The 23766-nt window shown below is 49.7% G+C and overlaps 1 protein-coding gene across 1 annotated transcript in view; it reads right to left on the reverse strand.

Moving 5' to 3' along the window:
- LTBP3 (latent transforming growth factor beta binding protein 3) overlaps nt 1-23437 on the reverse strand; it is a 43146-nt gene extending 19709 nt beyond the window's left edge. The window contains exons 1-10 of the mRNA XM_053369151.1: nt 23051-23437; nt 14144-14446; nt 12407-12621; nt 10072-10177; nt 7171-7245; nt 5383-5505; nt 3706-3864; nt 3049-3240; nt 2197-2213; nt 7-85 (exon numbers count right to left, since the gene is read on the reverse strand). Coding sequence (XP_053225126.1) covers nt 7-85; nt 2197-2213; nt 3049-3240; nt 3706-3864; nt 5383-5505; nt 7171-7245; nt 10072-10177; nt 12407-12621; nt 14144-14446; nt 23051-23333 — 1552 coding nt within the window. The 5' untranslated portion in view covers nt 23334-23437. The remainder of the gene's footprint in view (nt 1-6; nt 86-2196; nt 2214-3048; nt 3241-3705; nt 3865-5382; nt 5506-7170; nt 7246-10071; nt 10178-12406; nt 12622-14143; nt 14447-23050) is intronic.
- Nucleotides 23438-23766: the final 329 nt, after the last annotated feature.

Below are 23766 nucleotides of genomic sequence, written 5' to 3' on the forward strand. Positions count from 1 at the left end.
ACTCACCAGGGTAACGGGGTCCGACGGTGGGGGTGTTGGCGAAGAAGACGGGCTGCTGCTCCGAGGTTGTCACATAGCTGGGCAACTGGAAATGTTTTTTTGGGGGGTGGAGGGTCGGATGATGAAAGAAAGGGACAACATTACAGGGCAAGGCAGATTTGTATGTGGCTAGCCCCGTGGTCACATAGGAAGCGGCTGTGGATGAGGCTGGCCTGCTTAACCATCTAACCCAGTATTGTCTGCACTGACTGGCAGCAGCTTGCCAAGGGCAGACCTTGGCAATATATTGCTCTGTGCGAGGCCAACATTTTATGCCCTCCTTGTGCTGCCCTAAACCCGCCTCTCTTCCCACCCCCTCAACCTGATCCTTTTTTGTTGCAGGTATCTTTGGGGATTGAACCTGGGACCTTCTGCATACCCAGCAGGTGCTCTAGCCACTGAGCTACACTCCCTCCCCACCCCACTCTTTCCCTACTTTGCAGGAGGGATTCCGTCACAGGCCTGGAACTTTAGGTTTGTGCAATTGAAGTGCTCTGGTGCAACAAACCCACTTTGTTGTTTTTTAAAAAAAGGAGTTTCTGCAGTTAGGGGAATGAAAGAAGAAACGCACAGGGAAATGTGGGATAAACGGTAGACTTACAAAGTGTATAACAGGGGTAGGAAACAATTTTGGCTGGGGGGGCCAGATCTTTCTATCTCCCCGCCCCACAAGGCAAACATTGGCAAGTGGGCAGGACAAGCCACCTGCCAATCACATGGCATCATTATGATGTCACACAATTGATGGGTGGGATGTCCCATCACAGGTGGGAAGATGAGTGTGCAGCCAAACTGAGTAAGATTTAATTCTCTCTCTCTCTCTCCATCAGCTGATGTGTCCGGGAGTTAAATCCTGTTGCTGCTTTGGCTGCAAGCGTCTGATCCCTACTGGGAACACCTGCCCAGCCAAGGCAAAATTGAACCTCGCCCTCCTGTCCATCAGCTGGTGTCAAGAGCAATGCTCGCTGATGGGCAGGTGGGAGCGGTTTAGAAAAAGTGGCCGTGTGGGCCAAATTTGGCCTGCAGGCTGGAGGATCCCCACACCTCTGGTGCTTCACCTCCATATAAACAAATATGGCTGAATGCTCAGTTGTTGTACACCCCGTGAACAAATCGGCACAAATGTTCAGTAAAGAGCAGGCGCCGGGTAACTTCCACGTACGCTCTGTGTTAGCAGATTGGAAGGAATGCTCGATAAACGGTTCATCTGGAGCAGGGGTCAGCAAACTTTTCCAGCAGGGGGCCAGTCCACTGTCCCTCAGACCTGGCAGGGGGCTGGACTATATTTGGGGGGGGGGAATTCCTATGCCCCACAAATAACCCAGAGATGAGTTTTAATAAAAGCACACATTCTACTTATGTAAAAACATGCTGATTCCCGGCCCACGGGCCGGATTTAGAAGATGATTGGGCTGGATCCGGCCCCCGGGCTTTATTTTGCCTACCCATGACCTGAAGGAACCCACCAAGACTGGCACATATAAGGTGGCTTGAAAGCCTAAGGTGCCTCCGCTTCCTATTAAGTCTAAAAATGGGGCCCAATCCAGCGGGCAGTTCCCCTGAGTAAGCCCCACTGAAATCAGCAATTCCATTCTTGCCCGGCTTCCCATTGCTTTAATGTTTGCACAGAAAAAAAGTCTGTTGTGTACTAACTACTATGCCCAGATGGCAGAGTCAGCCTGCTTACCACTTATTTTTAATGTCATTTGAAACATGACACCATTGTCACCAGGATGGTTTTGTCCCAGATTCAACTCCCCAATACTTTCTAGGTTGCTGAAAGTTCTAGGATTCCACTACCAGAAGGGTAAAAAAAACCCAACAACAACAGAATTGTAGATACATCACAAGAGTCACCTAGTCAATCCTCCCCAGCAATGTAGGGATCTTTTTGCCCAGCGTGGGGCTCGAACCCAGAACCCTGTGGTGCTCTACTGACTGAGGGTCACATCTGAATAAGTGACAAGTTTGGCATTAGACTGCCTTAAGAGAACCAGCATGGTGCAGCAGTTAAGAGTGACAGACTAGGGCTTGTGGGAGACCAGGGGCAACCACCTTGAGCTCCTCAGAGAGAGCCAGTTAACTTCTTTTCCACCTCATCTCACTAGAGATCACCCACCGACTCCTTCACGGTGCAGCAATGCAGCTGACACTTACCATAGCTGGAGTTATGACTGCAAGATACAAATAAAGGAAGAAATAGGTTAGAGGTTTTAAGGAAAGTTCAGACAGACAGACAGACAGACAGACTCCACTGCAGCTGCATTGACATGGAGGCAGAAATGGGTAGAGTTTAATGCAGACCTCCTCCATCACCACCCCTACTCCCAGGAAATATCACACACACAAACACACACATTCTAGACCAGGTATCCCCAACCTGGTGCCCTCCAGATGTTATTAGACTCCAACTTCCCATCGGCCCCAGCTAGCATGGCCAGTCATTGAGGGTCGGGTGGTGACACCCCTTCTCCTATTTCCTTCTTCCTCATTCATGTGTGAGATGAGAAGCTCCCACTTTTACTATGGAAGAAGTCACAGCATTACATTATATAGAAATCCAGGGAACTGTGGTTTGCCCTAACCAAAGTCATTTAACAAGTCAGGACCTGAAGTCGGGGTTCGATCCTGCTTTGTTTTAACTGGCTTTTGTTAAAACAGGGTGGGTAGTCCCTCCAGATGTTACTGGACTCCATAAGCCCAAGCCAGCAAGGCCAATGGTTTGGGCTGATGGGAATTATAGCCCACCAACATCTGGAGGGCACCAGCTTGGGGAAGCCTACTCTAGGCAATGGGGGAGTAAAAATGGGGATCACAGCCTCTGTAATAAACACACACCCGGTACTTCATTCAACTTTATAGCCCAGCAACCTTCCAAAATTTGAGAAGCAGATGTTTCATTCCATACTACGAGGGGGAAAGAACTCAAAGATGCAAGTGGAAGAAATCCACTTGCCCCACAACTTTAGGAAGCTTTCAGCTTGCCTGCCCACCCATTTGGGAACTGACCTTCTGGCTCCTGCGAGTCGCTGCCCACAGGTGGGCGGGTGGGCAGCTCCACGGGTGGTTGTTGCTGCAGGTCTGTGTTGCCGTCTGGGTGGATCTGGAGTGTGAAATCGCTCTCGCCTTGGATAGTCAGAGTCTGGTGTGAGGTGAGGATATGGTACCCTTTTCCTGCAGGGCAGATCTCTCTGAAAGAAGCTGTCCGGGTGGAAAAAGAGAGACAGAAAATTGGTCACACAAACAGTGGCATGACCCTACAATTGGCAGGTGAGGCCTTGTCGGTGGCACCAGTGCCGAGGGCTGCCCAGTTGGCGCTGGCCTGTGACAGGGCCTTTTCAGTGGTGGCTCCCTAGTTGTGGAATACCCTTCCTAGTGATGTACACCTGTCCCCATCATTGTTAACTATCAGAATAAATTTGAAGACATTTCTGTTTGCACTGAATGTACCTATGGAGAATCCCTCAATAAAAACATATTAAAAGATAAGTAAATAAAACATTAAAAAAAAACAGACTGAACAGTACAATAACATGTCTTTGGTGTTTTCCAAATGCCCAGGGAAAACAAAAATGATTTTGTACAAAATGGGTGGGGAACGTCTGGTCCAGGTGTGGCAGAACGCAGGAGGAAATGGGGGAGAGGGAAAAGACCTCTTCTATTTACCGGTTCCGTCGGCTGGGCAGCGCTCACAACGCGCCCCCCAGGCCTTGCCCACGCTACAGCAGCAGGTCTGGCGGGTGAGCTTGGTGGGCAGCGGGTGCTGGCAATGGTGCTCAGGGCTCACCAGTCGGAAGCACAAACTCTTCTCCCCAGCCTTCTCCGCTATTGTCGTCCCCCACAAAGAGAAAGAGAAAGAGAGAGAGAGAGAGGTTAGGGGGTCACAAGAGAAAACAAGGACAACGATTAAGAGACCCAGTTTCAAAAACCCGCTGGCCTGGTAAACTCACTCAACGACTGTATGCTAGTTCCTCTCTTTCAGCCTAGCCTACCTCACAGGGTTGTTGTGTGGCTAAAAATGGAAAAGGGGGATATTCTTGATCAGTCTCTTTCTCTCCATCTAACTTACCTCACAGGAGCGTTATGGGGTTAAAAGATAACGGGGGAAATCTTGGTCACCTCTTCCTCTCAGCCTAACCTACATCACAGGGCTGTTGTGTTGCTGCAATGGAAGGTGGGATTCTTGGCCTGTCTCTTTCTTTCGGCCTAGCCTACCTCACAAGGTTGTTTTGTGGATAAAACAGGACTGGGAGGGGGAAAGCCTAGTATGCTGCCCCAAACTCCCTGGGCCAAAGCACAGGATTAAAAATATGATGCATAAAATAAAAACACAAAATAAACCTCAAATTCTCCACAGAAAGCCTGGCCACTAAATCCCACTACAAGGTATAGAGTCAGCAGAAAGACAGAAGCACCCACATGATACATTTAAAGAACATGGCTGCCCCAAAGAATCCTAGGAACTGTCATTTCCCCCCTTCCAAGGCTAAACTACAGTTCCCAGGATTCTTAGGGGGAAGCAATGTGCTTTATCAGTATGGTGTCAACCACAGCAGCTGAGGAGTCTCCTCTATAATAGACAAAAAGACAGTTTGGTGTCCGCAGCACTGCCATCGTCACAAGTCCCTGTACCAAGGAATGGGTGAAGCATTCCATCACTTCCTTCTCACAGCAAACTCAAGTGACGAGTGCCAATAAAAAAACGAGGCTGGTTCACTGAGAAACTACAGGGAGGTATCAGCGTGTTCAAAGGAAGCTGGAGGTTTGCAGAAGTACAAAATATAAAAGTGGGTGGAAAGACTTAAGAGCGGGCAGAAAGCCCAAGCAGAAGCCCAAAGAGGACTGAGCATGCTCACTGGCCTCCAGGAGCCAGAAAATCTTGTGTGAGGAAAGCGAAATTGGAGGGTAGCCAGTTATGTGTTCCCCTTGAGCTGTAGGATATGTCTGGCTGGAACCCTGATCAGGAAGACTCTTACCAGGACAAGCAATTAATGACAATAAAGAAAATAGCAACAGCATTGGCAGAAAAGACTCTGATCATGTGCAGAGTGCAGAGTTCAGCCATGGTGCTGAAAGACCCACAAGTACCTGCCCTGACTCAGACTTAACTCCTTTACCTGCACCAGCCCCTGAACCTTGCACTTCCATGGTCCCAGCTACCAGTACTTTAATATGGTGGCTGTCAGTATTGACATTTGCTTATCGTCAGCTGTGGGCCAGACAATGTGCAGAAAGGACTTAAGACCCATGTGATAGGGATTATATGCTTTTGCGGGGGGGCAGAGAGAGGCTGGGCTGGTTAGATATGAGAGATCCTCCCACCTCCCCAGCCAAGATACGTACGCACACAATGGGTCCGTGAAGGCCCCAGGACATGTCCTGGCTTGCATGCGCAGCGGAAGCTCCCTTGGGTGTTCAAGCATTCGCCCCCCTGGCAGACTCCTTGCATGGCACACTCGTTGATGTCTGTGGGAGGAAGAGACGCAGGGCAGTTGAAGTGGTGGGGGCAGGTGGGGGAAACGCAAAGCAATCTCCAAAGCTGCCTTTTGTCTCCGTTCTTGGGAACAAGCGAACATACACTCTCCGGTTGAATCTTGGTGCCCTTGCATCTCGGTGCATTCATTTCAATGGGCTTGTGCGGGAGAACCTCCCAATGGACCGGGCTCTGTGTTCCATTGGTGAAAGAGAAGGCACCTTGTAGATTTATCCCAGAGTATTGGGGCTGTTATGCTCCATTTTACAGATGATTGAGTCAAGGCTGGCGTACTCAGTCATCCACAAAATCTTCACTGTTTTGAGTCGAACCGGTCAGTTTGCATTTCTTAGTGCAGGAAGTATTGGTCTGATGTGTAGAGATTTTTCCTACTCTTAATTCATTCAAGAGGGTTCTGGAGGGTTTCTGGAAGCTTCTCTGTGTGAAAGAAGCTTCATGATGTTTGGGTTATTCCTTCAGAGAAGCTAAGTACAGCTGGCTTAAACTGGTTCTCTTATCTCTTCTGTCATGCTGACTATATAAGTAAGGCCAGAAAGAGGCTGAGTTTCACTTTCTCTTCCTATCTCTCTTCTTCCTGCTATGGTGTTCTGTACATAGTATGCTAAGTGTTAAGTTTTAGACTTGTTATAACTATTGCAAGTTTTAAGTTAAGTCTGCTGCAACTGGATTTCTTCTGGACTGTGCCAATCCTGAATGTATTAAATTTGTGACCATTATGCTCATTTGCCTTCAGTAGCAGTAAAGCTCTGCTGGATGAAATACAATTGCCTCTTATCTATTTTTTGGAAACTCTGCATTGTGTTTTAAGTTTTTTCCTCCCCTCGGACGACAGAAGCGTGGCCCAAGCTTTTGGCTGTATCGGTCAACCTTGGTCCACATTCACACCATATATTTAAAGCACTACGATACCACTTTAAACAGCCATGGCTTCCCCCAAAGAATTCTGGGAGCTGTAGTTTGTTAAGGGTGTGGAGAGTGGTTAAAGGTAAAGGTAAAGGGACCCCTGACCATTAGGTCCAGTCGTGACCAACTTTGGGGTTGCGGTGCTCATCTTGCTTTATTGGCCAAGGGAGCCGGCGTACAGCTTCCGGGTCATGTGGCCAGTATGACTAAGCTGCTTCTGGCGAACCAGAGCAGCGCACGGAAATGCCATTTACCTTCCCGCCGGAGTGGTACCTATTTATCTACTTACACTTTGACGTGCTTTCAAACTGCTAGGCTGGCAGGAGCTGGGACCGAGCAACGGGAGCTCACCCTGTCATGGGGATTCGAACCGCCAACCTTCTGATCGGCAAGTCCTAGGCTCTGTGGTTTAACCCACAGCGCCACCCGCGTCCCCAGGAGAGTGGTTAGGAGGTCCCTTTTCCTAGAGTTCCCTGGGAAGAGGGATTGATTGTTAAACCACGTTGGGAACTGTAGTTCTGTGGGAGGGGAATAGGGACCTCCTAACAACTCTTAACACCCTTAACAAACTACAGTTCCCATGATTCTTTGGGGGGAGCCTTTAAGTGGTACCATGGTGTTTTCAATGTGTGGTGTGAATGTGGCCTAATACCAGCTCACAATTCTCAAAAGCAAAGAGGACCCCCCTCCCAAGTGGTACATTCCGTCTCTCAGTCTCCACCCCACTTTTATACCTTGGCAATGGCTGCTGTTCAGTCGCTTGTATCCCTGTGGGCAGTCACTCCCCAGCGTTTTCTGCACCCCCAGGTCTGAAAGAGGAAAAATGCATGCATTTAATGAATATCGCACATATGTACAGCAGCTCCCATCCTCGAGTGATGGGGATTGCCAAAGGCAGTCTATGATCTCAAAGCAACAGGACTGATTCTGATATTCTGAAATATTTATTTATAGATATTTTATGCCAAAAACCAAGGAGCAGGCAAACAACCAGGCAGTTGGGGTCAGAGAATAATGGAATAACAGAGTTGGCGGGTACCCCAGGGGTCATCTAGTCCAACCCTCTGCAATCCAGGAATCCCTGACAGATGGCCACCTGACCTCTGCTTAGAAACCTCCAATGAAGGAGAGTCCATGATCTCCTGAGGGAGTCTGTTCCACTGTTGAACAGCTCTTTTCTGTTTAATAGGAACCAACCAACAAATAAATCTAGGCCCTTCAGAAGGCCAATTCTAAGCACATTTAATCTCATGGGGAGAGCAGCAAACAGTGAAGTCCTATACATTACTCAGAACTCAATGGGGCTTGCTCCCAGGTGAAAATGTATACAACTGCAGCCAGTCTGTGCAGAATTCCATAAGGCTATCGCAACTACAGTGCATCTTTAAAGTAACCCCACTTCAGTGCAGGCTCCCAAAAGAAAGCCTCAAAATCCTGCAGGGGTCAAAACATGAGCAATACGAAAAGCCCTGGTCTGCCTGGCCTGAATGCTTGAAATGGCAATAAGAACTCCTAGAAAGCTGCCTTCTATTGACTCAGAGAACTCTGGTCCCTCTCACTCTGAACCGCCCACACTGATTGACAGTGGCTGCCCAGGGTTTCAGACAGAAGTCTCTGCTAGGCATACTGGGAGATGCCCTCAGGGACTGAACCCGAGACCTTCTGCAAGCAAAGCAGGTGTTCTGCCACCGAGCTACAACCCTTCTCCGTTTGCAGAAGTGCCAACGATGGCATGGTGCATAATCCGAGAAGCCCATCGAAACGTCCCCTTCCTTGCCATTTTGGACATCATCTTTTAAACATTAGCCTTGCAGGGAGGGGCGCCGATTTGTGGTTGCCAAGGGGGCAGTTGCCAAGCCAGCCAGCCAGCTGCAGGAAAGAGAAGCGGAGGGGCCTGCATACTGCCTTGGGGCTGGAAGGGAAGAGGGAGGGCCCACAGCCTGAGCACATTCCAGGCCTCGTCCAACACAAACAGATCCGGCCCCTTGGGCGGCTGATTTCATGAAGCTAGAAAATCCATTCAGGCAGGGTCTAGGAGGCGGAGAGCTTGGCTCCCCCAAACCAGTGCCAGCCACCCCCCTGTCCTTGCAAGACGCTAGACATACAGGGCAAAACCTCTCTCACCGTCCCTCCCCAGCCATCCCTTGCCAGTTGTGAAAATGCAACCGAAAGCTCTCTTTAAACAAAAACCTCAGCTTCCCTCACAGTGTGTTTATGTATTTAAACTGCAAATCAGGTAGAAATGCAGCAGGTGCAGCTTCTTCCTGGCTAGCAGATGCAGGAATGGGAAACTCTTCTCCTGTTTTATAGGGGACGCAGGAAGCTGCCTTTTACAGCTTATTTGTCCATCGTGCCCACTACGCTCTGCTCTGTCCGGCAACACCTCAGGGAAAAAACAGCGTCAGAGATTGTGGCGGAAAGCTTAGGCATGCAAAGGAGATTTTCGACCACTGAGCTACAGCCCCTTTTCTGGAACACCGTCTCAGACAGCCAACTTCCATCCAGCACTGTCTCCTTGGACAGGCAGCAGTTCTCCAGGGTCTCAGTCACAGAAGAGTTTCCCTGTCACCTGATCTATTTTTTAGCTGGGATTCGAATGTGGGACCTTCTGCATTCAAAGCACATATTCCGCTCCTAATATCGAGAGTGCTGGTATGCAAAGCATGCAGAGCATGGCTTGTGAATTTGGCTAGACTTACCTGTTGCAATTAAATGCAGAGAGATGCATGTAGGGTAAGAAAATAATAGTGTTGTTTACAATAGGGAATACATCATTTGGATAGAAAGTTTTCTAGTTCTAACTAATCTGGAGAAGGCAAAGGCAGCATGGTTGCTCCTTTGCTTTCCAGAGGATAGATTCAAGGTGATTAATCTCAGGGTCCTGGATTTGAGCCCCACATTAGATGAAAGATTCCTGCATTGCAGGGGATTGGACTAAATGACCCATCGTGGTCCCTTCCAACAAGTCTGTGATTCTGTGTGATTCCCATTTTGAGGCTCGAGAGTGGTGAGAGGAAGCTGCAAACAGGATGCAACCTAAAACGACAGGTGCTCAAGGCGGTGCACATGGCTGTCCCCAACCCCATTTTATCCTCACAAGGGTCCTATGAGGTAGGTAAGGCTGAGAGACAGTAACTAGGCCCAGATCACCCAGCAAGCGTCACAGCTTTGTGGATATGGGAACCTTTGTCTCCCAGGCAGCGGCAGAGCAAGTTGATCAGGCGCCTGGGGTGGTGCGTGTGCCCTGCGCCCATGGGCGGGCGAGCCGGGGCAGGACGCTCTGTGGGGCCTCTGAGGCGTCTGCCTGCCTCCTTCCACTCAGCCACCCTGCAGCTGAAGGGAAGGCCGTTTGGTGCAGTGTGGAGCCTGCGGGCGCCCAAACCACCACATCACTCCCAGGAGAGACGCGTGGCTTGGGCGCACTGCAGACCCTGCAGTGAGTGCCGCCTGCCATTTTGTCACACACACACCCAGTGGTGACACCTGGGTCAGCCCGCCCCCACCGCCCCCCCTTCCTCCGCCCCTGCTCCCAGGTCGCTATCCAACACTTTTAATCATCCACTCTCTCCCTGCAAAGTTTCTAGGTTAGAGGGAAGAGGTGCAGAACTTGGAAGTGGGGAGCAAGAGAGACTTACATTGCAAGTGGGGACACTTGTGGCATTTATTCTGCCCCCAGGAGGTGCCGATGCTGCCGCAGCAATCTTCTTGCTTGGTGAGGCCCGGGAGAGGGTTGCTTCCGCACTGAGCAGGACAGGCAAAGGTTGAAATATAAGATTTCATGAACTCCACCTAGAAATCTCATGCACACCCACATCATTCGGGGGCCATCCATACTGTGGTTTGATGTGGACAGTAAGCTTCTTGTACCTCCCTTAGTTCTCCATTGTTTGCACAGTGCTGTCTTCCAAATCACTACCTCTGCACACTTTCCCTTCTCTCAGTCCGGATTTTATCATACCCTCTCCTTTTTTGAGGGACATGGGTGGTGCTGTGGGTTAAACCACAGAGCCTAGGGCTTGCTGATCAGAAGGTCGGCGGTTCGAATCCCGCGACGGGGTGAGCTCCTGTTGCTTGGTCCCTGCTCCTGCCAACCTAGCAGTTCGAAAGCACGTCAAAGTAGATAAATAGGTACCACTCCAGCGGGAAGGTAAACGGCGTTTCCGTGCGCTGCTCTGATTCGCCAGAAACAGCTTAGTCATGCTGGTCACATGACCCGGAAGTTGTACTCCGGCTCCCTCGGCCAATAAAGCGAGATGAGCGCCGTAACCCCAGAGTCGGTCACGACTGGACCTAATGGTCAGGGGTCCCTTTACCTTTACCTCCTTTTTTGGGAGTATCCCTGGTATGAGAAAATCGGGACTGAGGGAAAGGAAAGTGTTTGGAAGCAGCGAATTGGAGGAGGAGAATGTCACATGGGCAATGCAGAATTTAGTGAAGCTTGCTATAGGCATTAAAACACAGTGCAGAGAAGCCCTTAAACCTTTCTCCCACCAGCCTCCACACTATGTGTGGAACACCCGCTACAAATAAAAGACGGGCTAGTTTTATTCCTGCATTTTTAAGTGTCTAGATCTCATGGACCATTGGAACGCCTGCGGCTGGTTTTTGCAAGCTGAGCAGCTGCAGCCGTGTGTTTGATATATTAGTTTAATTCATTGTTTTGTATGTTGCTTCACACATCCAGAGGCGTCCCAAAGCTATTTGCAGGAAATAAAACACAAATAAGAAATGCATTTAAAATTCACATATATAAATTTTGTAAATGTTTGTCCAAATGTGCCCCCAAACCCAGTTTGTGCAACTATTGCTTCTGCAACATGGAAAAATAAAATAAAATGCCGTGCTGTGGTGAACTAAACTACAGTCTGCCTTGAAGAAGAAGAGAAGAAGAGTCTGGATTTGATATCCCGCCTTTCACTCCCTTTTAAGGAATCTCAAAGTGGCTAACATTCTCCTTTCCCTTCCTCCCCCACAACAAACACTCTGTGAGGTGAGTGGGGCTGAGAGACTTCAGAGAAGTGTGACTGGCCCAAGGTCACCCAGCAGCTCCATGTGGAGGAGCGGAGACGCCAACCCGGTTCCCCAGATTACGAGACTACCGCTCTTAACCACTACACCACACTGGCTCTAGTCTCCAGCCAGCCAGCTAGTTGGGGGTACCCATCCTCTCTTATTTGTCCTTAACATCTGATGCTCAGGTATAGAGCTTTTGTATGTGGAAGCTCCATCCAGCTATTGCAAACATCCCTTCTGCATCTAATTCTTTCCTAAAGCCATCTGAGGCCAAAGGTTCTATGGACTGTGAACAGCTGGCTGGTTTGCAAGCAACAGCCTGTGATCCGCTGGAAAGTTTCAGAACCATTGATACTATCTCTGCTTGGCTCTAGACTCGAATTATTATTTTTTCAGACAGTAGAAATCAAGGATGCTTTTTTGATCAGGGCTGGATTATCCAACCAGCTAAGGTGGTCCTGGCTTAAGACTCAATGGTTTTCATAATTTGGGGCTGGTTCTAAAGATGATGCTTGAGCTGGAGAAAAATACTTCTATTTTTCCTCATCCAGCACATTACAACAGGAAGACAGCAGTTATTAAAATATGTATGTGCTTTGATTTGTAGGATAAACAAAAAAAAAATTCTGGCCAAGACCCTCCGGGTCCAGCCTCCCCCCACCCCAAATTGGCCCATCCAAGGAATCAAGTTTGAGACCCTCTGGTCTAGGCTGATGGGCAACCATCACATTCTGTGCCAAAGCAAATCCCATTAGAGAATTATGTGCGGATTTAAAATCACCTCCTTTTGTCTGCTGAAACATACTGCTGATTAGCTTAAAGGAATGGTATCCAGATTTCAGTGCTTGTGAGGTAAAAAAATCTCCTCTCCCTTCATATTCTTGCAAAATTAACTGTGTCTCTCTGCTTGGGTGCCATTCCTATGCATCGGAATTGTCAAAAGACCACTCCACTCACCGACTGTTTAGGCATCGTTTCCTGAAAGCACCGTCCGAGGGGCTTCTGGGTGGGGGGCCTTGTATAAGCGGGCTTGGGAGCAGGGTGCTGGATCAGGTGTTGCTGGCTGCCTGGCCCACTTCCCTCCGAGCTGAGGCTGTCGATCCGGTGGACTTGCACTGAGGCGTCCGGGGGGTGATGTACCCGGACATTGACCAGCGGCTGGTGCACCTGAACTAGAGGGCAAAAAGGTGAGCTACCTGGCCATTCCCTCTGACCTGCAAGCACTCTCTGGGAAATCTCAAAAATGTTGGGCAGTCTGGCATGTACGGAGGCAAATGCACCCCTGCATGTGGCCAAAGGCTCTTGTGTTTGCATAATTCAGGTATGGGGAACCTTTGGCTCTCGAGTCATTGCTGAACTACGACTCCCATCATCCCTGGCCTTGACTGTCACCTTCCTCCTCTTTAGTCTCCTTAGAACTCAGCAGAATCAACTTAATAATCAACTCAAGGAAACATTGTCTTTGGCAGCATTTTCCTTCTGCTGGGCCTCCAGCATTACCTTTTGTTTTGCAAAGTGCTAGTTAAAGGACATTTCCCTGAGAGCAATTTTCTTTGATTCCATTTGATTGCAGTGAGGGGGCTGCATTGCTCTGCTGTTCCTATTGTTTCATCACACAAAAACTGAAATGATTTGCCTACACCTGTCATTGGCTCTGGCGCCACCTACTGTTTACCTCCATGACTCCCGCCCTACCAATCCCAAAATGCACCAGTCACCACTAGCAGAGGGGGCATGGTCTCCTCTGCAGTTAGTTAGTATGGAAATACAGACTTCTAGCTCCTTAGCAGGCTACTAAAAATATTGTGTGGCTTTTCTGTGTTTATTTTATTAGTGATTTTTTCTGGGTTTATTTACTAGGCTGCAAGAGAGGCAGCTGCTAGAAGCAGTTGCCATTTTGGTAGCTCCTAGGTCACATATGGGAGGCGGGTGGCGCTGTGGTCTAAGCCACTGAGCCTAGGGCTTGCCAATCGGAAGGTTGGCGGTTCGAATCCCCGTGACGGGGTGAGCTCCCGTTGCTCGGTCCCAGCTCCTGCCAACCTAGCAGTTCAAAAGCACATCAAAGTGCAAGTAGATAAATAGGCACCGCTCCAGCGGGAAGGTAAATGGCGTTTCCGTGCGCTGCTCTGGTTTTGCCAGAAGCGGCTTAGTCATGCTGGCCACATGACCTGGAAAAACTGTCTGCAGACAAACGCTGGCTCCCTGTAAAGCGAGATGAGCGCCACAATCCCAGAGTCGTCTGCGACTGGACGTACCTGTCAGGGGTCCTTTACCTTTACCTCACAGACCTTTACCTCACAGATCTCACAGACGTCTCCTTTAGCCACAAGTGTTGTAGGAGCTGGATGTGGTCATTCTTAACATGGTCAGAGACACCCCTTTTATGTTATTTGCTTATCTACCACCTTACCAGTTCCAGTTGCTGGGCAAGAAGTAAGCGGGACTGAGCCACAGAGCCTGCCGCCACCTAGACAGAAGTGCCACTGAGAAGTTAAGCACCGATGCCAGGGGACTAAAAAAAGCACTCTGCACATGCTCAGGAATCTTATTTCACACACAAGTTCCTACAGTTGGGTTCAAATTAAGCCTCTGTGGTCTCCTAACCTAACTAACCGCAATTCTCCCATAGTGGCCGGTGCCCTTCTCAAAGCAGAATCCATCCCTACCCACACAGAAATGCCCCTTCTCAGGTACCTTCGGATGAATGTTGTCCAGGGCCCAGAGGCACCATGAAGGTGGAGTGGCTGATGGTGCCTTTCGAGCCGGGCCCAGAGGCCGTGTCCCCGTGGCCGTCCGAGATGAGCTGGACTGCGTAGATGGCGTGCTTGCTGGAGCCCGTCTCCATGGCAAGGCCCTCACCGGGCAGTCGGGCCTGCTGGCTTTGGCTCTGGCGACCGGCCGGCACTTGGCAGAATCGCCCTGTGAACTCCGGAGGGCACAAGCAATGGTTCCCAGATGTACATTGCCCACCGTTCATGCAGGGCAGAGGGCAAACCACTGCCAGGGAGCGGGGTGGGGGGGGGGGAGAAACAGAGAGGGGAAGCATTAACTTGAGATTCATCAAACCCTGTGATAATTAAAACAGTGCTTAATATGGGTGGAGTACTTCCTCACTTTGCATGTTTAAATCTCTCTGACTACGGTTCAGGCAAACTGTAAAATCTCCAACCTCAGACTCTTCTATTTTCCCAGGACAGTCCTGGATTTACAGAAGCCATCTCGGTTTCCGGGTAGTTAGGTTAGGAGACCACAGAGGCATAGTTTGATCCTGGAATGCCCTGCTTTTCCTTAAGACATCCCTATTTTCATCGGATAAATGTTGGAGGGTATGGAGTTATGCGACCCCCCCTCCCCAGCCAAGGAGATAACTATACAACCTTTAGAACACATCTGAAGGCAGCCCTGTTATAGGGAATTTTAAAAAATGTTTAATTATGTTTTTATATTCTATATTTTTCCGTGTATAAGATGAGCCCTATTTTTTGAGCCCAAAATTAGAAAATAAATAATTGCAACATTCTGTGTATAAGACGACCCCCAATTTTAAACTTAAAAAATTTGGGGGGAAATATAGTCTTATACATGGAAAAATACAGTATGTTGGAAGCTGCCCAGAATAGCTGAGGCAACCCAGTCCAATAGGTGAGATACAAATAATAAAAAAATCATCAGAAAAATGTTGGAAGGTACACTCTACTTTGGAGGGTGTGTGTTTATGTATGTGTACGGTATTATGTTCCACAAGTGCCTGTCAGGAACTTAATTTTTAAAAACATGTCTGCCACTTCTTCATCGAATGAGTCCCCAGCTCCCAGGGTGCCCCCTTTCCCAGAAAACAAACCTTTGGACAAAGAGCTGGGAGAAAGACATTTCTAGCTACCAGGATTGAGAGAACAACATTTCAGCCTCTTTGAATTCCGGGTGCTGAGTCAGCAGCCGGGAAGCTGGCAAACATGCCCTCTCCAACGCACACACACTCATCCCCAGACAACAGTCAGCAGCTGCAGGCTGGTCCTGCCCAAACGCCACCCTCCATTCACAAAAACAAATAAAAGAGCAGGGCATGGTGCCCAGCTACGGAAGGGCCAACCCAGCAGGGAAAGATCGGCGAGGGACGGTTTTTTATCCCCCTTGGGGAGGGTGTGTGGAAATTCCTTGGCTGCCTTAAGTCCAACCTGTCATACACTGTGGCCTAAAGTTGGCCTCCTGCAAATATCACTTTGCCAGGAAGTCTGCTCTGTACAATGTAGGAATCGGGGCTTTAATGTGGTGTCACATGCCCTTTGGAGCTTCTTCCTATAACATATAAGTCAGGCAGATAAGAATATGGGTGGGTAAGGCCCATCTATTACAGTGGTACCTCAGGTTAAGTACTTAATTCGTTCTGGAGGTCCGTACTTAACCTGAAAATGTTCTTAACCTGAAGCAACACTTTAGCTAATGGGGCCTCCTGCTGCTGCCGCACCGCCAGAGCACGATTTCTGTTCTCATCCTGAAGCAAAGTTCTTAACCTGAAGCACTATTTCTGGGTTAGTGGAGTCTGTAACCTGAAGCGTATGTAACCTGAAGTGTATGTAACCTGAGGTTCCACTGTACAACATCCGGTTCTCACAGCAGCCAGACAGACAGCCCCCAAGCAGGACCTAAGCAGGACCGTACTCTCCCCATCGACGAGTCCGTACCCTCCGACATTCCTCAGATGAAAATGGGGACAATTCTCACTGCCCCACTGACTGACTCTCCTCAACCTCCCCGTTTTGGGTCCCCCCACCCCACCCCACAGAGCATTTCCTATCCACCACAACGCTAACAGGACACAGCACACAAAAACCCCACCGTCCTAAGAAAACAACCACCCTTAATTCCTATTTTGGGTTATTCCATATCAAGTGATCCATTATTATTTTTTTACCTCGTGTCATTCAATTCTCTTAACATGTTGTACACTGGTTGAATAACCAAAGTAAGTTAAAATCTTAAAATCTTAAATCTTAAAATGGAAAGGGGCCAAACCATCATTGCAAGAGGTTCGGAAATTTTGAGAGGTTGGATAGTTACGATGGAGTGGTCTCGGGGGTGGGGTGCACATTTTTATTTATTATTATTAGTTTGTTTAAAGCAAACAAACATAGCATACTTTCTGCCATGCTACAGCTTTAACACATTTGTGTTTGTATTATTAACATTAAGTGGTCAAATTTAATTAAAAATATATGAACAAACAAACAAAAGGTGTGCAAGTCAGTAACTGGTATTCAGAAGCATACCACTCTAATATCTCTGCTATCACCACATCTGTGTCGTCTCCACAGAAAGAGGCAGTGGTGGTTCTGAAGACCAGTTGCTGGAAGCCACAGGAGGGGTGTGCTGTTGTTGAGCTCAGGTCCTGCTTTCAGGCTTCCCACAAGCATCTTGTGGTCCTTCCACCTCTACAATTCTGTGAGTCTATGACCTGGTTAGCCACTGTGAGAACAGGATGCTAGATTATTGGCCACTGGACTGATCTAGCAAGATGGTGATGGTGATGATGATTACCCCACCCATCTGGCTGGGTTTCCCCAACCACTCTGGGCGGCTTACAGCATATCTAAAAATATAATAACCCTGTGGCCCTCCAGATGTTGTTGGACTCCAACCCCCATCATCCCCAGGCAGCATAGCCAACAATTTGGGGACTGTGGGGGCACAAGCCACAAGGAAGTTCTCAAAATAGGGGGGGAAAACCTGGGCTGGAGAAGCCCCAAAGGGGGAAACAGGACAGGTTGGGATATATAAACATGAGTAACTCCTTGACTCAGAAGCTGGGTTGTCTGCTGAATGTCTACAACAATACAATAGCATCCCATAAAATCAGGAGAAGCTGCAGATGTGAGCAATTTACAAAGCGTGAGTCAAACCTGGGAATTCTGACATTTCTTCTGAAGTTCTGGAAACAGCCACAAAGCCAGTATTGTATAAAATGGGGAGAGGAGGGAGTCTGAACACACCCCAGATTAGGCAAACCCAGACTTTCAGGAAGTTTCATATCAAATATCAAAACTCCTTTCACTGGAAAATGAAAGGAGCTGCCTTGTGAGTCATTGGTCCATCGAGCTTGGTATTTCCTACACTGACTGGCAGAAATTCCCCAGGGTTATAGACGGGGCACATTCCCGGTCTTACCTGGTGATGCCAGAGATCAAACCTGTGACCTGTGACACATACACACACACACACACCTATAATGCAACTTTCCCCAGCCTGGTTACCTGTGTTAGTCCCATTGACATAACTCCAAACATACAGCATTTGCTGAAAAGGAACTAAAATGGCTTTTTCTCAACAGGATATTCTGTCTTTTTTTCACAACCTGACCTTCCAAACATTATTTAGTTAAGCAGCAACCTTATAAATGCCATATAAAACATCAAACTGGACAAACAAAATTAAAATGCTTCCCATAGCTAACTGAATCTAAATTTTTGACATCCCCCATCAGTCCTAAAGAGGGAGAATAACTTTTTCCTTTCTATACTCAGAAGTTGGGAACATTTGAAGCTCCCTTACAAAGAGTCAGGCCGCCAGTCCAACTCGGTTGCAACTTCTTCTAAGAAATGAGGGGTGCTGGACCTTAGTGGTGGTGCAGTGGTCAGAGACCAGAGCTCAAGTCATGACACTCACTGGATCACCTTGGGCCAGTCATAGGCTCTCAACCTAACCTATCTCACAGGGTTGCTGCAAGGAAGAACTATGCACATTCCTTTAAGCTCCCTGGATAAAAAAAGTGGGATATAAAAGCACTCAATAAATACACTTTCAACCCACACCTACAGATCTAGAAAATCTGCCCTCAAGCCCCACAGCTTTGAACATGGCAAGAAAGGCATTCTGCACATGCCCAGCAGCACACTGTCTCCAATAGCATACACCTCAACTATCCTGGGAAAACCGGGACATCCTGTTTTCTTGCGCGAAAGCACGGTGGCAATGTTGAATGCAGCAATTTCACCCCAAAAAACCCCCTGTTTTCGTGGCTGAAATCCCACGTGGGTCATGTGACTCACCCAGGAGCACGTCCTGGTTTTGGGCCTAGACATGTTGGAGGGTATATGCAACACAAAGCACATCCCATGAAACCCCTCATCTGCCCGTCTCATAGGCCCCTATAACCAGGGTTCTAGTTGCCCACGGTCCCTGGGAGGAAAAGGTGATTGAGCAGCCTCTGAGCAATATCAGAGGCAGAGAGAAAACAAGGGGTTGGGCCCAGGAGAACGAGGCCCCAGCCAAAGGCAATGGTGAAATGACAAAGCTTTATGGTGTGGAGGCAGCTGCAGAACGGAAGTGGGAAACTGGGAGGCTCCGGTCCTCCAAGAGGCTGACCCGGCCACGGATGCAAAGTGCCCTTAGCTTGCCCCTGCCCACGCTCTGGGAATGTGCCAAGGCACCCCCCAGCTTCAGGATATGGCAGGTTATGATTGGGGAGAAGGAAAAGGGGAGCGCAGTCAGGAGAGGGAGCTGGCTATAGAGCAGCAACAAAGAGACGAGAGCGAGAAAGTGAGACGCAGACACAGAGACAGAGGAGGAAGCTGCCTTGTACTGAGCCAGGAGAGCAAAAATGACACAAGCCTGTTTTTGGGAAGGGCTGAAGCTCAGCAGGATAGCACCCGCCTTGCAAGGGGAGGGAGGGAGTCCCCTAGGTGGAAAGGCCTTTGGCACCTGAGATGTGTGTTTTCAGAACCCAATCTATTCCAGTGATTGGGATCTATTTCAACTGTTAATGATTTTAAGTTTCCTGCTCTGGAACCTGCTGGTGAAGGGCAGGTAAATAGTAATAGTAATAATAATAATAATAATACAGTGGTACCTCTGGTAACAAACTTAATTCGTTCCAGAGGTCCACTCTTAACCTGAAACCGTTCTTAACCTGAGGTACCACTTTAGCTAATGGCGCCTTCTGCTGCCGCTGCACCGCTGGCACACAATTTCTGTTCTCATCCTGAGGTAAAGTTCTTAACCCGAGGTACTACTTCCGGGTTAGCAGAGTCTGTAACTTGAAGTGTTTGTAACCCGAGGTACCACTGTAATAATAATAATAATAGCTATTCCAAATGCAGGACACACACCCCACCCAATGAAGAGACACCACATTTCCCAGTTTCAGCTTAGACACAATATTTCTCCCTGGAATTGGTTAACACATTTAGCTGTGAGCTTCTGAGTTCTGCAAATACGGGACTCAGTTCTGGAAAACGTGGGTCGACTGAATGCTCTCAAAACTACCTACTGAGGTCTGAGTCCATGGCTTATATTAGCCACATTGGAAGTTGCCATATGCAGAGTCATACCATCAGCCCATCTGGTTCAGTCTTGTCCACTCTGACTGGCAGCATCTCTCTAGAGTTTTGGACAGAAAGCCTTCTCCCAGCCCGGACCAAATACTGCACCTTCTGCACACAAAGCAGGTGCCCTAACATTTGCCTACAGCCCTTCCCCTTGAAGATAACGAAATCTGAAAGGATCAGGAAAAGCTCTGAAATACTTATCTAGCCTTTTTGAGAATGTGCGGTCCTAGCTAAGGCAATGCCTTCTGGGGAATTGGCTGTCCCAAAAGTTCGGGTATCTCAGACTGGAGAGGTTATAGGGAGGGACCCCTCTGCAGAGAGTAATCAACCAAGCCAGGAAGGCTCCTTCCCACGCTGGCCGGCCTCCTTCCCAAGCTGCAGAAAGTCAACAAACACCGCAGTTTTTGGCTCATATTGGGTATCTTGAGCCTTTGTGCGAAGAAAAACAAAACATGGGGGTGGTGGGAAGGCGATCTAGGAAGGAAACAGGACTCCAAATCCAAAATGCTCAGGATGGAGGGGAGGAGGGAAGGTTTGGAATGTAGAAGGGGGAAGAGGGGGTCCCGCTTCTGGGCTAGACCAGACCAGACCAGAACTTGGACTGATTCGGAGCCCTCGCTCTCTGCATACTCCCAGAGGCCCCACCTCTCCAGCTCTTGGCTAGCGAGATGGGCTCACAGGCCAAAGTTTCCACCTCTGGATTCCATTAGCCGAAGGACATTCCCTTCCACCGCTCCCCTCTTCCACTCCTGAACAAAGATTACGCTTGCCAAGGAGAGTCCTCTCCAAGAGACCCTGCTTTTCGCCCTAGGTGATTTAAAAGGGGGAGAGATTTTTGGCAGTCAGATACCAGTCCAGCTGGTAAAGAAATCTTTACAGCAAAGGAGAAGGCTGCTGTCAGCAAAGCCTGCCTGCCTAGGAATGGCAGTGCCCATCAACTTTGGGAAGGGGGTGGGGCGGCCCCCCAAATATTTTAGGGGGGGCAAAGAGACCTCAGTCCCTAGGAGCTGACTCCTATGGTTTGCATAAAGAGAAGTTCAGGAACTCGTGGCAGCTTGAAACCACACATGCCAACTTGAATGCCAGGGCTAGAAACAGATCCTGGTGCTTAAACCCTCAGACTGAAAATGCCTAGGAAGCCAGTATTGTCTGCTCTGACTAGCAGCAGCTCTCCAGGTTCTTGGGCAGAGAAGGGTCTTCCCCAACGCTTCCTACTTGACCCTTTGCAAGAGATCGAACCTTCTGCATGCAAAGCAGGTGCTCTGTCACTGAACTGCATTCACCTGGGCGCCATTCACCTGAACTCCATTCACCTGGGCGCCAATTCCCCCTGCCTTATGGTTTTCCCTTCTTTGCCCAAGTACCACCAGCTTATTCACTTCAAAATAGGGCTAGACAAATTATGAGGCTAGTGGCGGTGTTCTGGTGTTATCGGCTTGCCAATTTCAGGATGTCTGTGTCATCAAAAACTACCATTAAGTATGCAAGTTTGCAAAAGGACAAAAAGAGAAAATCGTAGTGGTCGTGGAATGATGGACGGTTTTGAGGAGGGGGCGTGAAGGAAACAGAAAACCAGGAAAGCAGGCAGATGAAACGGAATATTCTAGAAGAGGAAGCACGGTGGGAACCCTGGAAAGGAGCATGCTGCAACACTTTGCTGCAGGCCTCACTTGTCATGCCTAACAGCCATTTACAGACCCATCACTTTCTCTCTCTCTCTCTCTCTCTCTCTCTCTCTCTCTCTCTCTCTCTCATATACTGTAATACTCAGGAGCCATCTGAGGAAGGTGAATGTTGGAAGATTAAGGACAGACAAAAGGAAAGTATATCGTCACACAGCACACAGTTAAATCTACGGTATCCACTCCAACAAGAGGTAGTTAGGGTCACCAACTTGGAGGGTTTTAGAAGAGAATTAAACAAATTCATGGAGAATCAGTCTATTGGTGGCTACAATGGCCACAATGGCTATGTTCCACCTCCATCACTTGAGGCAAAGGCCTCTCCTCTGAACACCAGTTCTGGGAATTACAAATGGGGAGAGAGTTGCTGTTGCACCCATGTCCTGCCTGCGGACTCACCTTGGAGCATCTTGGTTGGCCACCATGAATAAATAGGACTTAGCCCTGACCATTTACAACCTGGCCCTCATACTTAAAAAAAGCCTGTATATCAATTGTTTTATGTTGTGCCTTAATTGTGGTTCCTTTCTCCTCCTCCTGGGCCACCCACGAGTTTGAGTTATGGAGCAGCTATATAAATTGTAGTATGAAGTAGGACTCTTCCTAGGTTGCAGCAAGTCCCGCTGCCCCAAATCTTGGCCTGAAAGCAGCAGAGTTTTGTGCAGCTCAGTTGCTGACTTGTCCTGCCTTCTCCGCAGTCAGCTTAATTTCTAAAGAGCGTTTGTTGTGGCCCACCATTTTAAAGCAGTCCTGTGTGCCACCTCCGACCGGCACACAGAATACAAATTCTGGGCAACAGCCATTAGAGATCTTGGGCCAAAACCTAAATCCTATCTAGGCCATTTGGGCTCCTGTTTATCCCTACCTAGCAAGTGTTTTCATGGCCTCTTCACGCACGTTTGTCTTGGCAAGGCAGCCTCTGGATCTGCATGTGTATTTGCTTGGCTAACGGTTCTGATCTGCTGCAACAACTCTGAGGCAGCCAGGGCCCCAGAGATGGGCTGGGACATGAGGTAAGGTTTTCCACCAGCCAAAAGCAGTTGAGGAAAGAATGGGGTGGCGGGGGAGAGAGAAAAATAGAGAGAGAGAGAGAGAACAGAGAGAGGGAGGGGCAACGGCAGTGGTGTGTGTATGTGTGTTGCTAGATGCTCTCTGGAAAAGTGCGTAAAAGTTAAGTGGCCTCAAGTGGGCAAGGCCTTTTGGCCTCGATGTTGAAAAACAAACCGTAGGAAGTGCATCTCTTCTTGGGAAAAGCATCCAACTTGCCTGATTATGCCACCAACCCACCTTCCCGGGTTAGCTTGGGCTTGGATCCTGACACTAGGGGTGAGTTGCCTCCTGCCCTGGGATTGACCAGAGAGCATCGGAGCCCCGTGAGCACCTCCAGGAACGCACTTCTGCAAAGGAGGGGATGTCTCCTTCGCCTGAGCAACATCTGGGGCAAATGAAGGGGTTCGGCGGAGGGAGCGTTAACCCTTCATTTGAAAGTGGGTGACTTACTCCGGAACAACAACTCCCCAAGGGCCCCCTCCCCAGTCTTTCCCTGGCCCCTCTCCCGCCCTGCTTGGAGTGGGGGGAGAAGAGTTGGCCCATCTCACCCACGCGGAAGCCGGAGCCCGTGAGCGTGTCCATGGAGTGCCCGTTCTCTCCGATGAGGGTCATGTTGCTGCCCGGCTTGCAGCTGTCGCGGCACTGGCCCTTCAGGCACGTCCGCTTGCAGATGAGGGGCGCGAAGACCACCTTGAAGCGCTCCCGCGCCAGCGCCGTCCGCTCCGAGGGGCCCGCCGACGACGACGAGGCGGCGGCGGCAGAAGCGGCGGCGGCGGCGCCCGGCCAGCCCAGCGCCAGCACCCACAGCACGGCGAGCCCCCGCCAGGGCATCTTGGCATCCCGCGGCCCGCAGGCCAAGCCCGGCGCGGAGGAGCGCGGCGCGCCTCTCGCCTGGCCCCTACGGGGCGCCCCGCGGAAAGCTGCGCGCGAGGCGGCCGAGGGAGCCGCTGGAGCGGAGGGGAGGCGAGCCCAGGAGGAGCAGAAGCAGGAGGAGGAGGAGGGGCGAAGCGGAGCGGAGGCGGCTCGCCTTCCCGGCCCCGCTGCCAAGGCTGGAGAGCAACGCGCGCCCCGACGGGCCCGCTCCGCTCGCCTCGCAGCCAATCTCCGGCCGGGGGCAGGAATCTGGGAGCGCCGCCAAGAGACGCGGAGCCGGCGGCAGGAGAAGAGAGGAGAGGCGGGTCCCGGCCGGAGAAGGGAACCGCGACGGGACGGGCCGACAGGGGGCGCGGGAAAGAGGGGGAAGGAAGGAAGAAAGGAACATCAG

This window comes from Podarcis raffonei, chromosome 16 (assembly GCF_027172205.1).
Source record: "Podarcis raffonei isolate rPodRaf1 chromosome 16, rPodRaf1.pri, whole genome shotgun sequence".
Classification (NCBI taxonomy): Eukaryota; Metazoa; Chordata; class Lepidosauria; order Squamata; family Lacertidae; genus Podarcis; species Podarcis raffonei.